We start from the raw sequence: 16061 nt of genomic DNA on the forward strand, positions 1-16061 counted from the left end.
TCAAGCATACCAACATATGCATTGTGGGAGTCCCAGAAGGAAAAGAAAGAGAGAAAGGGGCTGAGAGAATATTCAAAGAAATAATAGCTAAAAACTCCTCCAAATTTTAAAAAAAAGACATGAATATACACATCCAAATTGCTCAACGAACTCCAAACAGGGTAGACCCACTCTGTTTCATATTACAAACAAACAGTCAAATGCCAAAGGTAAAGGGGAAATTCTGAAAACCACAAGAAAGAAGCAACATGTCACAAACAAGGAAGGCTTAACAAGTTTAACTACTGATTTCTCATTGGAAATCACGGAGGCAAGAAGGCAATGAGATGATGTAAAGTGCTGAAAGCAAAAAATTGCTAAGAATTCTATATCTGGCAAAACTGTCTTTCAAAAATGAGGGAGAATTACGATATTCCCACTTAAACAGAAGCTGAAGGAGTTCATCACCACTAGACCGGCCTTGCAAGAGATGCTGAAGAGAGTTCTGCAGGTTAAAAGGAAAGGGCAAATAGAGAGTGAAACCACATGAAGAAATAAAGATCTCTGGTGAGGTAACAACATGGGTAAATAGAAATGCCAGCAGTATTGAATTTTTGGTTTATACTTTTAAATTCCTACAGGAGCTAAAAGACAAATGCCTAAAATAAAATGATATATCAGTGGTTTTGGACTCACAATGTATAAACATGTAATTTGTGACAAGAACTACCTGAAGGTAGGGGGATGGAGGGGTATAGGAAGACAGCTTGTGCATACAATTTAAGTTAAATTGGTATCAAATCAAATGAGATTGTTAAAGATTTAGGATGTTAAAATTAAGCCCCATGGTGACTACAAAACATCAGAGAATATACATGCTCAGAGAGACAGCAATTAGAGTATAGTTTGCCAGGGGTGGGGTGCAGGAGGGATAGGGAGTTTATGCAAAATAAGTGTAAGGCTTCCATTTGGGGAGATGGGGAAATTTTAGTAACAGAAGGTGGTGAGGGTACCACAACATTGTGAAAATGATTACTCCCACTGAATGGTATTATTGGGAATGGATTAGATGGGAAAGTTTATGTTGAATGTATGTTTCCACAATAATAAAAAAAAAAAAGAGAGAGAGCACAACTAAAGGAGAATGACAATTAAATGCAACACTTGACCCTAGATGGACTCAAGCAAGGGAAGAGAAAAGGTTCAAAGGGCATTATTGGGACAAAAGAAAAAATTGGGATACAGACTGTAAATGTTAAATCTTTTGAACTCAACTGCACTTCAGACGGTTACCTAAGTGAATAGTCTTGATCTTAGAAAACGTACATGGCAGTATTAAATGTTCAAGGAACGCGAAGTGTAGGACCTATATTCAAGTGTTCAGAAAATGGATTGAAGGAGAGAGAGAGGAAGAATAATACGGCAAATGTGGCAAAATTTAAAAATTGGTGGATCTGGATAACTGGGAGGGAGCAGTGTGTATAGAGATATATTGGAGTTCTCAGTATGGAGTTTCTATTATTTTTGTAACTGTCCTGTAAGTTTGAAAGGAGTAAGTCATGTCACTGGGGTCAAATTGAAGATGAAAGCAAGAGGGATTAATCAAAGGAGCAGGTTTTCTACTACAATTTGTTCACTTAGATAAAATAAATGCACTTTATATGCTCAACAAACCATTTCTCTAAAGTTAGTACAATGCCAATCTTAAACCCTATCTAGAATAAACATCGTTATGTAATAAATTAATGAGATTTAAGCATAATGTCAGTATCAGCCAGAAACAGTATCATAAAACAATAGTTCCTATGAAAGCATCAAAAATCCACTTTTTGCACATACCTGGACAATAACAAAATAGAGGAAACGATTTAATTATATGAATAAATGTTAATGGACAACAAAAAGTTTACTTTGATCACACTACAGCTTAAATATTTTTTTTTCCTTCTCAGATTCCCTTTTGCTTAGGAACTTTCGGAATGCCAACCTCCTTAAGCGATTATCGCTAGTCACCGGGACGTGAATTGGTCAAAAAAAATCTGCAGATGAGCTCTGAGATTTTCTGTGTTCAACAACGCAATCAAAACTGGTAAATCAAGGTGAACTGTATGTCAGGAGGAACTCCTCCCTACATTTATTAAATCCAAACGAGTCATAACACCTAGATTAAAATTTGCTTATTCCTGAATATCAGGACTTGTTTGAGAAATTGTCTTTAGACAGCAAGGAACAGAACATAACAACCTTGTTTTTTTGTCATCCCTGTAAAGAAAAACAATTGCAGGTCTGCTGGTTATTGACTAAAAATACTTCATATTGAAGGGTGACTTTGTTAACTTGCACTTATTTTATTAGACAGGACAGAGTAATTGCTGATTAGCAGATTGTAATTCTTATTATCATTCAAGGTCCTAAAAACAAAAGACTCAGTTTTCCATCCAGGAAATTCTAATCTAGGAGTGATAGAAAATGAAGCACAAAAATAACTACTAAAATTACTTGCAGGAAGTGAACACATGTTTCTAAATGTAGGGAATATAATTTTTAATAATATCTGCTATCTGACTTACAAATGCACTCGAGTGAATTTCGAATAATTACTTGATTAAAAAATAAAAAGCAACCCTAAAGCGGAGGAATATCATAGTTCGAAATGGTTGAATTAACCAGAGAAGAATGAATCACTCAAGTCAGTTGCTCTTCTCGTCCCTTTACGTTAAATTGAATTCGTTTCGGGAAGAGTAAACCAAGAAGGATGTTGTGAACTTTTTATTTTAAGCTGAAAATGTGTGCTCGACAACACTGTCATTTCTGTTTTCCAGCATCCTTTTGCTAAAGCAGCGAATGGCGGTGCTGGCAGGGTCGATGGAGGCAAACACCAGAGCATTAAGTGTCCTACGCTATCCGTTGCGTTTCCGTCTGGTGGAGAGGGAAAAGTGGTTCAAACGTCGGGGCAGAAAACTGCGCCTCACCGCCCCCCACGCCGGGAGACTGACAGTAGAAGCAGGGGCGGCGGGGGCGCTGGAGAATGGCGTCAACAGATGGGCGGGGCAGGGCGGACGCCGGTCGCGGGTAGATGACGCGCGGAGGCCGGCAGAGGAGCCTCCACTTCCTGGAACCGCCGGCCGGGGCCGCTGGCTGCAGTCAGTGGCGGATCCCGGAGCCCGCGGCTGCCGCCATGTCCCACCAGACCGGCATCCAAGGTAACGGCGTTCAGCGCGGCACGTGGGTAAAGGGCTCCCGGAGGCCCCGGGCGATCCGGGAGGGCTGAGGGAAGGGTAGAGCTGGAGTCGAGCCAGAGCGCGGGGATTCGGGGACGTGGGGCTAGCGGGGCCTCTGCACCTCTCAGCACTCCAGTTTCCCGGGCGCTCCCGGCCTGTGTCCCTCCCAGTCCCGGCCCGATCGCCGCCACGTAGCCGACGGACACGAAATTCAGAGGAGTGAAGGAAATTTGTCTTCCAGGCGGACTGGGTGAAGGGGGCGTGCCCTTCACGGTTCCTGATATTAGCCCAACTTTCCCCCTTTTAGTCAGGGAAGAGCTGGATCATTGGAGACCACAGGGGCTTCTTTTGGGGTGTTCTCGTTTTCACGGTCCAAAGGAGGTACCAGAACCTTTTCCATATCAGTCAGGTTGCTTCCCAAACTCTTCCGCATCCTCTCCGTAAATGGAAACAGAATTATGTTCTGAGAAATCCTACCAGTGTACTCCCCAAGGAAACCGAAAAGTCTGATCTATGTGGCTGCGTTTAATCATCCCGTGCAAGCAGCTGAATGTGCAATTATATTTCCTGGTTTGAAAATGGGCAGTCTGGACGCGGTCACCTCGTTAGAATCAAAAAGTGTATTACGGGTTACTCGCAGTCACTTAACGCGTTCTAATATAAACCTAAACTGTTCCGATTAATACAAAATGAGTCTTCCTCCAGGTTAACACTTTAAATTGCGTATTTTGTTCCTAAAGGGTCTTTGATAACCGCCCCTACTCCCAACATCCCACAGCAAAATAAGTATCTCAAGCCTAAAAGCATTGTTATTTGGTTGATTTCGACATTTAAATATGTAATTAGTGAACTTGCAAGCTTAAACTTTATAACAAGCACTACTTAAATAATAGTCAATAGTTAGCGAAAGATGAAATTGAAGCTTTAATAGGAACACAAGGATTAGGTTATCAAACATATATTTGATCTGTGAGTTTACTCCAGCTTTTTGAGAAATACACGTTAGAAAAATATAACCAGAAGTATAGAAGTAAATGCATTTTATTGACTATCTTTGATCAGGTTAGGATATCTGGTATTTACTGTTTTCAGTGGGAAAATTGAGAAAATGAAGTAATACAGGAGGTGTCTGTGTATCATAAATTTAATGAAAGCAGTTGAATTGAACAAAGTGAATGAAAGTAAATTTCTAACATTTTCAAACAAGTGAAACTTGTAATTTGTTTATTTTTGGGTTCGAGAAACTTAAATAAATTCACTCCAGTGTCATTTCTGCTATGGAATTACTTAGCTAAACCAGATTAGAATTAATATTAATATACTTTAAAATATACTTGTTTTTCTTTTTCTTTACTATGTTATGTTTTCAAGTTTTAACTTAAATTACTGGTAATAAGAGGATGCTACATACTCAAAGATTTTTTACTTTGTTTTGTAATTCATTCCATCATTTAGGTAGCAAAAGAAAATATATATGTTCAAAATTAGGTTTACTTTTTTATATCTTTTTCCACAGCTAGTGAAGATGTTAAAGATATCTTTGCCAGAGCAAGAAATGGAAAATACAGACTTCTGAAAATATCTATTGAAAATGGTTGGTTAAACATTTTAAAATATTGTTTTTCCTTAAATTATTAGGTGCCATATTTTTAAACTTCTAAGTCTTTGTCAGACATTTGAACCATTAATTAATGTGATTCAAGTTCAAAGCTTGCTATTTGTAAACTTATCAGCCTTTAGGTAACTTGGATCCTGATGCCAGACTTTGGACTGTCCCTACTGGCCGCTGCTTTCCTTCTGAATTGAGTATCTGACTATCAGGGAAACAGAAAGATGTTGTTTTTCAGCATGTTATTTTCGTCTTTTACTTTTGTGTCTTAGTTTTTGGACCACAATCTGTTTCTACTGTCGGTGCTCCCATCTCTGGAATGAAATCAGTAAAATGGTGATTATCCAAAAAATAAATACTTGTTACTCATTATTCAGTGAAGTTTGTTTTGAAGTAGGAACAAAGGATTTCAGTATCTTCCATTTCCTCCACCTGATTGCAGCATAAGCTACAGAAATGATTACTCTTTCTTGTTATTTTGGGAAAGTTCTTAGACTGTAACAAAGTAGAAATTGATTCTTTTAAAATAATTCTGTAAGTAGTGAAACTGGTTGGGTGGGAGGATCTTTTAACACCATAAACTTGTGGTAGATTTGAAATTGAACAATTAATATTTTAACTACTTGATTTCACATGAATGTGCTAAAATATTCCGTTGGCTTTGTTTCCTTAAATACCTTGAAATATTTTGCTTTGGAAAAATAACTTTCATAATCTGAAAGTAAATCTAATTAGATTTCCATTTCTGCTTAGGTATTAGGAATACCAGAATAGATTGTAGAATATGCAGTTGTTCTACATGAATTACAACTTTTACATTCAGTAGGAATAAACATCTGTAAAGCAGCATATTTTAGAAATATTAAAAAATTTTAAATGCTATCAGTTCTTTAAAATGGAAAAGTTAAAGTTTATTCCTCTTATAAATACCATGCATTTTAAAAATGTATTGTACAGAAACCTAAAAAAAATGAAACGTAATGGATATCCAATTAAAGATAAGTTCTAATTTCTATTTTATTTTTATCTAATTAGCACCTTTATGGAAGGAAAACACTGCTTTTTCTGTTTTTACTTTATTTTTGCTTTGAGAAAAGTTTTTAAATAAGGAAATTACAAAGAATAAATAATAATACCTAATCTCTCTTGAAATTAATAACTGTTAACACTTTTTATATTTGCTCAAGCCTTATAAAAAAATTAGTGTTTTTCTGATATAAGAAAATCCCTTTTAACCAGTTTCATTTCCTGACCTCCTTCCCCTGAGGCAGCTATATTTAGTTTTTATATTTGTGCAATCTGTGTTTTATATCTATCCCTAAATAATATATAGTGCTATTTTGAGTTTTAAAATTCACATAAACTGCAAGAGACCATTTTATTCTGCATCTTTCCTTTTTCTAGAAATATTTTTGAAATTAGTTTTGATATCTAGGGAGCTCATTAATTTTTTAAAAATATGAATAGAATTTTATATGACTGTGCCACATATTTATCCATTCCTTTACTGATGAACATACAGGCTTATTGTTATTGTATATGTACAAGAGATTCTCTATGTACAGTATGTTTTCAATGTAACTTGATTCTGCAGAATAGCTCCTCAAAGAGGCTGTACCAATTTGTGATTCAATGAAAATTTTTTAACTTGTAGTATTACAACTAAATAGGAGCTAAACCTGGTTTTATTTACTATTTCTTACTATACAACTCAATGTTAATTTCAGAAATTACACTTTTGAGTGTTAGTAAATTTATTTAAATATCTTTTTGATAATTAACAACGTAGACATTTTGAAAAATAGAAATATAATCATCCATTATTTGACAATCCAACTCAACTATTTTGATCATTTCTGTATGTTCTTTTCTTGTGCTTTTATACATTACTGTAACCATACTATTCATGAAATCTCTTACCTGTTTTTAACTTTATATCATAATTATTTTCTGTTGCACCTTTTTTCTTTCAACTTTTTGATGTGAATAATGGTCATTAGCAAATAACCATCTATTAGTTTAGAGTTGTATGCTTTAATCACACTACCATTTGGGATTTCAAGCTATTCATCTGTCTGTTTAAAAATTATTCTCCATAGAGCAACTTGTGATTGGGTCATGTAGTCAACCTTCAGATTCCTGGGATAAGGATTATGATTCCTTTGTTCTACCCCTCCTGGAGGACAAACAACCATGCTATATATTATTCAGATTAGATTCCCAGAATGCCCAGGGATATGAATGGATATTCATTGCATGGTCTCCAGATCATTCTCATGTGAGTAATTTTTTGTAATTCATTTGACATTAAATGCTAGAAAGAATTTATTTCCTGAAATGTTCCTAGACTAAACGAAGGTTAAGAAGCAATAGTCATTTCCCACAGAAGGGGACAATCATAGAGAAAGTCCTTGGATTAATTATGTGCAATCACCAGTAATGTGTTTAGATTTGAAGTCTTACCCTTGAAAACAAAAGAACAGTTAACTGATTTTAAATTTAAAAATCTGTGGCAAGTATAAGCGACTATGGGCTTCTTAAGAAAAAAGCCAACTGCTTTGAGATTGATGACTGTAATAATTCTGAGAACTAATTGGACATATTAAACATTGTTAGTATTCATAATATATTACTAATAGCTACCATTCAAGTGATGAACATACCATACAAACATCTATTTCTTAAGAAAACTTGGTCAGTAGATGAGCTAAATAGGACAAAAGATAAAATTAATACATGAACACTGCCCAGTATTTTAAAGATTAATTCCTGTGTTTCTTGTAGAAAAAATAACAAAATAATTAAAAAGAACATCTTTCTCTGTAATTCCACACATCCTATCTGAAAAAAATAATTGGATTCAGCCATGCAAGTTTATGAAATTGTTTCTCTTGGTGGGTAGTTATCTTTAGTAGTTTTATGGAGGTGCTAGTAGTGTCTTTAATATTAGCATATATTGTATTTCTTTTCATCTTTGTGTCCCTCATAGAATGGTATATGCCCTATATACATCATGAATATTCTTAAACAGCTTAATTAGTAATATCTGAGCTAGGTTTGCTTTGAATAAAATATCAAGTAGTAGTAGGTTTTTTTTTAACTTTTGACTTGGACAAGTGAGGAATTTGTTAAAATTTAGATTTTTCAACTTTTTGAAAAATGACATGCTATAGATTGAAATCTTACCTTAATAGCTGTTGATATAACTACTTAGATGCTCATCTTATGATTAAGCATGGTTATTTATATACACATATTGTAGCATTTTACATTCAGCTTTATCACAATTTATTTTTAATGTGCTTAGAGATTTTAATAAATTCAAAAGGTGCTTTCTTTGGTAATGCTATGTTTTCATCTGTAAACTACGTAAACTTTGAAAACTGAATAGGTTCGTCAGAAAATGTTGTATGCAGCAACAAGAGCAACTCTAAAGAAGGAGTTTGGAGGTGGCCACATTAAAGATGAAGTATTTGGAACAGTAAAGGTACAAAACTTATATTTTTATGTGTATTCTATATGTTCCAATTAAAGTGATTAAAGAATTCCTAAGTAATGAGTAAGTAATATATAATATGAATTCTGATTGATAAATCTATATACATAAGAATAAAAGAGAAATATTGTTAACATTTAATAAGTTAACACTCATGTATATGTAACTTTGAATTCATTCATTTGTACTTATTTGACATATATAATATGTGATATTGAAACATTATACTTATTCTTTAAAAATTTATTGGAAATCTCCTTTGTTAATCCATAGATCATAGACTTCATAAACTGGAACATACCTTGAAGATCACCTAATTCAACCCCTTCATCTAGCTCAACTTTTTAATTTTAGGAATGAGGAAATAGGCTCAGAAAAATTAGTCTGCTTGAAAAAGGGTAATTTTGAGGTATCTTGGACATTTATACCCATGTTGTAGAAGCATTAACTATGCTATTTAAATCAGAACATTGATGCAGGTAAATTGGTTGATGAATTAATATCAATTAATTAATTGAGATAATTAGCTGATTAAGATACATTTTATTAAATTAAACTAAAGAACTTTTATTTTGTGACAAAACTTATATAGTAAATATATGCAACATACATTTACACACATGAATTAAGATAATTGAAATATATATTTTGAACAGGTTTTGTGTTTTCTTTAGAGGTTTTATTCTGATTCAGAAAGTAAGGTAAGGCAGTGGATAGCAAACAAGACCAGCTGGGAATACATTGCTTGTTCACCATTAATTGCCAGATGGGCTGGTTTCTCAATATAGGAGTCTGTCTTCCAAACCACAAAATTATGATGACAAATAGACCACTTTTGCAGTGTCTTTTTTTCTCTTAATAAAAAACTATAATCATTTTCTATAAATAATTGTAGCTAAATTACATAAATCATTATAATATTACATTCAGAATCTGAATATATTGATAATTGAATAACTATAGGCAGGCTTCCCAGGAAATTAATTATAATTGTCCTGTAGACTTGAAGCATGACCATGTGTATTCATGTCACTGGCACCACCACCACCAAACTTACAAAAGATTTAGTAATTATTAAACTTTAGGAAACAAAGAGTAGATAATCCCCTTTAAAAGTTTTAAAACTTATAAAATAGAGGATTAAAGGAAAATAAGAAAGGATAGTAAAATTTTAAAGCTATTCATTTGCACCTAAAAATATTTTTCTATTAAATTAATAGCTTTGTTTTTCCTAAAGTAACCTTACTGAAGTTTTACTTCTAGAAAATAACTGATAACAGTCCATTTCTGTGCTTACAGGAAGATGTATCATTACATGGATATAAAAAATATTTGCTATCACAATCTTCCCCTGCCCCGTTGACTGCAGCAGAGGAAGAATTACGACAAATTAAAATTAATGAGGTAAATTACAGCTTTGAAACCCTTGTAAGATTTTCAGTGTTTGAAAATACATATACTTAATAGCTGTTGATAGGTAAGTAGAGAATAAGAAGTGAGATTGTTTAGGTTTATTCTGTTTAATTTCAAGATTTAGTGAGACAGAGACTTAACAAGACTATGTGTTAAAGTGTTTTCAGAAAAAAAAAAGTTAAAAATGAGTATTAAACTTCATATCAGTTTCCTAAATAGGTTTATCCTCTCTTCATAATGTATGTCAGAATAGTAAATTTTCCTGTTGGGAGTACAAATTGTTTTTAACTTTGTACTTTGAAGCTAAATAAATGGGAAAAGTAGAAATACAAAGCATATTATTTCTAATAAGGTTGACCAAAGCAGGTTTTTGGTTTTGGTTTTAGTTTTGTTATGTTATTTCAGAGAGTAGTAATGACTAATGAGTATAAAATATAAATGCTGTAGGATGTTTAAGATTTCTAGAAGCTCTAGAAATTAACTTCTAGAAACACTAATTGGACGGAGATATATGTATATGGAGATGATTATCTGAGTACTTGTTTAACATGTTAGTCAATAAATGTCAGCCATATTAAAGTTTATCATATTAAAAAATTTTTTTTTCTGTAGCCATTCTAGTTATGAGTTGCGATGCTGCTATATTTCTACTGAGATTTTACAGAACAAGTAGCAGAAACTGCTAGTTACTAGCCTAAGAAGCAGACTAATAGTGGAAACAGTAAGGAAAGTGGTTGACTATTACTTAATATTAACATGGTAGCAAGGATCTATCATTATTTAAATTCAGGTTATGTAGGTAGGGTTTTTTATGTAATTTTTTTTTTTTTTTTTTACAAATTTGATAGTTTGTTTTATTCCTTGCAATCAGAACCCAGAGGATCATATTGGGGTATGCATTTGCATACATTCATATGATGTTTTCATTAGCCAATACATTTATGCTGTAGAATCTCCATTCATTTTTTTAAAGCAAAATTTCTATTTGACTATCTGTTGCAGCACTGCCAGTGAGACCTTGTATTAGCTAACATTTAGTAAGTCTAAAAATTTTAAACACATACACTGAAAGCTTTCTTCAAGTATCCATCCCCCCTTCCAGTTCATGCACACCCATGTTCTTAGTAAAGAAAGCTCTACCTCTGGAACTTCTGCAGCTGTATAACTTGTTGAGCTATGTCATGTCTTTGTTTAGTGTCCGTATTTCCTTTCAACTCAATGCATGGTGTTTGTTTCATTTTATGTCCAGCAGAACAAAGTAAAGTTATGTACAGTATTGTATGTTTATCTCCCTGTTCATAAATACTTATCAAGTAAAATTTTGTGATTAAAAGTCAAACCTGATAACATTTAAAAGAACTTACATGGCTCACTGAAATTTTGCTAAACTAAAACATATAAACAAAACGCCCAACCTTCCCTGCCTCACTGTACACTCAAACCTTAACTACCAACATTTTCACAAAGGTGTGTCATGCACTCTGCATGTTGACAAAGTGCTAGCAGGACCATGAACAAATGTGAAAAATAATTTGCTTTTTAAGTTCATAGTGTTTTAAGTGTTTATTTTAATATTAGATTGGACAAATGTTGAATGATATTCACTTTATAGGGGTTTGATTTTCTTATTTTTGCCAAATGACATTACTGAATGCTAAAACCTTAGCAATAAATTAAATCTCCTATCATATTTAGGTACAAACTGATGTGAGTGTGGACACTAAGCATCAAACACTACAAGGGGTAGCATTTCCTATTTCTCAGGAAGCTTTTCAGGCTTTGGAAAAATTGAATAACAGACAGCTCAACTATGTGCAGTTGGTAAGAGTCATGATGATTATGAAATGGCCGCTCTTTTTGGTAGCTTATGGCTTGTATATTTAATGGATTTTGAATGCTTTTTTATTTGCTGATTATTTTTTATTCATTTTTTTAAGTTACAAAAGAGATTTATGTTCATTGTGAAAAGTCAAATAATATAAAACTGTAATGTCCCTTGTCTCCTAGTTTTTTTGTTATTATTTTTCTATGTATTCTGTGTATGTGTTCTAATGAATATATTTTGTTTCTTATTGACAGGAAATAGATATAAAAAATGAAATTATAATTTTGGCCAACACAACAAATACAGAACTAAAAGATTTGCCAAAGAGGATTCCCAGAGATTCAGCACGTTATCACTTCTTTCTGTATAAACATTCCCATGAAGGAGACTATTTGGAGTCCATAGGTATATGATGTAATGTTTGTAACATATTACTCTGTTTGCTTATTAGTATTTCAGCACTATATCCCTAGTGACTTGTTGTCCAGTGGGCTTAGTTTTATAATATTTAGTACTTGCTTTAATTGATATGCTTCTAATTTTATTCATTATTATTTTAACTTACAGTTTTTATTTATTCAATGCCTGGATATACATGCAGTATAAGAGAACGGATGTTGTATTCTAGCTGCAAGAGCCCTCTGCTAGAAATTGTAGAACGACAACTACAAATGGATGTAATTAGAAAGGTAGATTTATCTGTATATTTGAAAATTTTGTTTTTGCTAGATTTTTCTTGTCTTTTCCATGAAGCGTGTGATGTATTGTGATTTATAAATGAAAAAAAATTTTGTTCAAGTCATAAATCCTTAGGATCTCCTGTATTCTAGGTGCCTAGGGATGGCCTACCATGACCCCTTCCTCCTACAGATACAGACATTGCAAGAGTTTATAGAACATTTCTATCATTGCAGAAAGTTCTGTTGGAAAGTGCTACTAGAACTACATACTTGTGATTATTTGTAGACTCTTGTATTAATAAAGGACCACAGCCTCCATTTATAACTGAATCATAGAATGGTTGAGGATCTTTATAGTAGTTGGGGAATGAAGAAAATGTGTAAACATTTGAATTTTGGTAGTAAGGTACCAGTTTTCTTAAATTCACTTTCATAAATGCAGATGAGGCATGCAGAAAGCTATGGTTTATTCTTGAGCATTTCTAAAACTGTCAAGTGTTTTAGGTACTGAACCCTTCAAATATTTTAAGTTACAAAGAATAACTTTAGCGTGATATCTTACAGTGGGAGTCAGCTGACTTTTTCTACAAAGGGGACAGACAGTAAATATTTTAGGCTTTGTCACATATGGCCTCTGTTGCATATTTGTTTGTCCTTGTTTTATTATTATTATTTTTTACAACACTTTAAAAATGTAAAAAAGCATTGTTTGCCTGGACTGGATTCAGCCTACAGGCTGTAGTTTGACAATCCCTGCTCTAGAGTGGTTTCAAGTGGCTCAAGTGATAAAGGAGACACAAGTAATGTTTCTTAAATATATTCAACCTGAAGCAATGAGAGGGAATGAAATAGGAGGTGATTTTAGCTAAATATTCAAGCCATTCATTTAGCCCCACTTCCCCACAAAAGATGAAAGTGAAACTACTTACTATGGTGCTTGATTCTTTCTTGGTGAAATGGATATTAGGCATTTATTTGTGAACATTCATTTTCATTTCATACTTCAAACCTGGTGTTTTGCTTGTTTTAGGGTTTGTATTTTTTTTTAATGTAGAAATAAATGTAGATGTAAATATCTATACATACATATATTTCCCAGCTCTGCCCACTGAGAGGGCCATGGAGCAGCAATACCCCAATAGCCATTAGCTGATCTAGAGCCCATATCTTGATTTCCAAATACCATTTTCCTCTAAAAGGAACTAGGTATCCTCAGATAAATGGCTAATTCTAGGTATATGTCAAAGGAGGTAAAAGACGAGCCCAGGATATCTACACCCAAAAGTAAGAAAATGCTGAAAGATTTACTGGAACATAAATCAAAAGGACACAAAAGCACTTACTGGCCAAATCAGGGATAATTTGAGCATGAAAATAAATAATGAGAGTAATAGATTCTAACTCTTTGAATAAAAAAGGAAACCATGAGATCACACAGGTATACTTCAATGAATAAATTACAAGTTTAATGAAGAAGGGGATGTTTATATAATTTCAGAGACGTTTCTCCCACAATACTTATTAAACAAATGGAAAAAGAGTAGCTTCATAGTAGAAAAAAATGCCACCCTTATCAAATGATTAAAGGGCACATCATGAGTAATGGAAAAAATTGAAATCATGTACTATCTGTGATAGGATGCAATGAGAAGAATGCAGCATCATTTCTGTGATACTCTGTTCAAAGATTTATCACCCAAATCTAATCATGAGGAAATAACTGAATGTTGTGCTTTTTCATATTACATTATATTATTAATCTCTTCTTTTACAGATTGAGATAGATAATGGGGATGAATTGACTGCAGACTTCCTTTATGAAGAAGTACACCCCAAGCAACATGCTCATAAGCAAAGTTTTGCGAAACCAAAAGGTCCTGCAGGAAAAAGAGGAATTCGAAGACTAATTCGCGGTCCAGCTGAAACTGAAGCAACTACTGATTGAAATCATTATATTAAACATTACTAGTTTTATAAAAGTCTAGCTTTTAGTACAGGATACCTGAAATCATTCCACGTTGATATAAAGTAGGGAAAAATTGTAATTTTTAAAAAATAGCACTTTTCACTTCTGTGTTTTTAAAATTAATGTTATAGAAGATTCAATGATTTCTATTTTTGAGTTAAAGCCAGAAAATGGTTCAACATAGTAGTATTTAATTTTGGCACACTTTTCATAGAGTGATGATTCAACACTTTCACATGATTCATGTAATTCTTAAACGAGAAATACCTTAAAATATTCATACTATTTAGTGAATATGTTAAGGACCAGATTAGATTATTTTCTAAGCTCAGAATTTCCTGTGCCTAGGAAAAGGTGGAAAGTTGCTTATTCTGAGGAGCAGTGCTAACTTTCAGATTGTGGGATCATGTCTGCAGTTTTTAAAAACATAGTGCTCTATTGCAGCTGTCTTTTCTATTTGACATTTTTTTAAATGGCGTTGAAATGTCAGATCAGCTCACTCTGAAACCTTAAGGGTCCCATATATTTTCTATACTGCAGATTTTCTGATATTGAAAGACAACGTTTAAACAGCCTTAGTAAATTCTCTTTATAGTGCATTAAAAATTTTCCATATCTAAAGTCACTTAATTTTAAGTACCATGAGACCAAATATTTATGTTCAGATAGAAATTTAATATTTAAAGCAAACAAAACTAAAGCCAAAAATGTTGAAAAAGTTTTAAATATCAAGATTGACTTTTTCCTCTGAAACCATATATTTATAGGCACAATGTGTTCTTTATCACTTTAGAACAAATATTCAGATTTAATAGAATCATTTTAAGGTTTAAGTACTTATCATCCTAACAAAGATTATAAATTTGGTTTAAGAATTTTGTTTTAATTCAATTTAGATCTTATTTCAAAACACACAACTGTTTTTTTTAATATCATTGCATTTTCAGTTTTAACTCTAGAGACATGTTGAGCCTCATTTTTCTTTGATACTTGAAATAGAGGGAACTAAGACACTTCATGTTTAATCTGCTAAACCTGCTCCAAGAGCCATAATTTTGAAGAGTTGTTTTCTAAATGAACTGAGGGATCCAGGATTTGGAAATTCTTTATCTAAACCTTATGCTGCATAAAATGAATATCAGACATGTACATTTCATAGTATAAAATATGAAGCACTCATTTCTAAACCTTATTATCTAAGGTTTATGCACCTTTCTGACATTCAATGTGTGTTCAAGTAAAAAAGCGTATTAGAATAATTATGGGTTGACAGATTTTTTTAAAAGTAGAAATAACTACTTGTGTGGGGTTTTGTTTGTTTACAAATAATCAGACTATAATATTTAAACATGCAAAATAATCCACAGTAATGTTGCACTTTTTTACTCAAGATAAACACTTTAAGTTGTTCCATGGGTACACTCATTAGACGTGACATATGCACAAATTATTGCATTGAGAAGCCTGAAGCTATGTTGCAGACCATAGCTGCAGCTGTTATTTGCAGTCAGGAAGAATGTTACCTGTCATGAGGGTATAAAATAATTCAGTAGTGAATGTTCTGCACCATCCATGTGCAATTACACTTTTAAATTCCACTACACTACAAGAAGGTAAATGGACATTCCAGAATATAGATGTGATCATACAGTCTTAAACTAATTATTATTAAGCCAATGATTGCTGAAAATCAGTGATGCATTTGTTATAGATTATAACTGATTGTTTACAGAATGTTTTAGGTGGCATCATCTAAATCTAGATGGTGAATAAAGTATTCCAGATAAATTTAGATAGCAGTAAAGAATTACATGCCTTCTGTGGACATTTTATAAGTGCATTTTATATTACAATAAAGATTTTTCTCTTTGA

At 33.0% G+C, this 16061-nt stretch overlaps 1 protein-coding gene across 1 annotated transcript; it reads left to right on the plus strand.

Annotated features, from left to right (window-relative positions):
* Positions 1 to 3066: 3066 nt before the first annotated feature.
* On the plus strand, positions 3067 to 16061 carry TWF1 (twinfilin actin binding protein 1). Its single transcript, XM_037847334.1, has 9 exons — positions 3067 to 3182; positions 4717 to 4794; positions 6909 to 7087; positions 8201 to 8296; positions 9605 to 9709; positions 11414 to 11539; positions 11798 to 11948; positions 12111 to 12232; positions 13998 to 16061. The coding sequence occupies exons 1-9, from the start codon at positions 3158 to 3160 to the stop codon at positions 14166 to 14168; spliced, it is 1053 nt and encodes a 350-aa protein (XP_037703262.1). The 5' UTR covers positions 3067 to 3157; the 3' UTR covers positions 14169 to 16061.

Source organism: Choloepus didactylus, chromosome 8 (genome assembly GCF_015220235.1).
Source record: "Choloepus didactylus isolate mChoDid1 chromosome 8, mChoDid1.pri, whole genome shotgun sequence".
NCBI classification, from domain to species: Eukaryota; Metazoa; Chordata; class Mammalia; order Pilosa; family Megalonychidae; genus Choloepus; species Choloepus didactylus.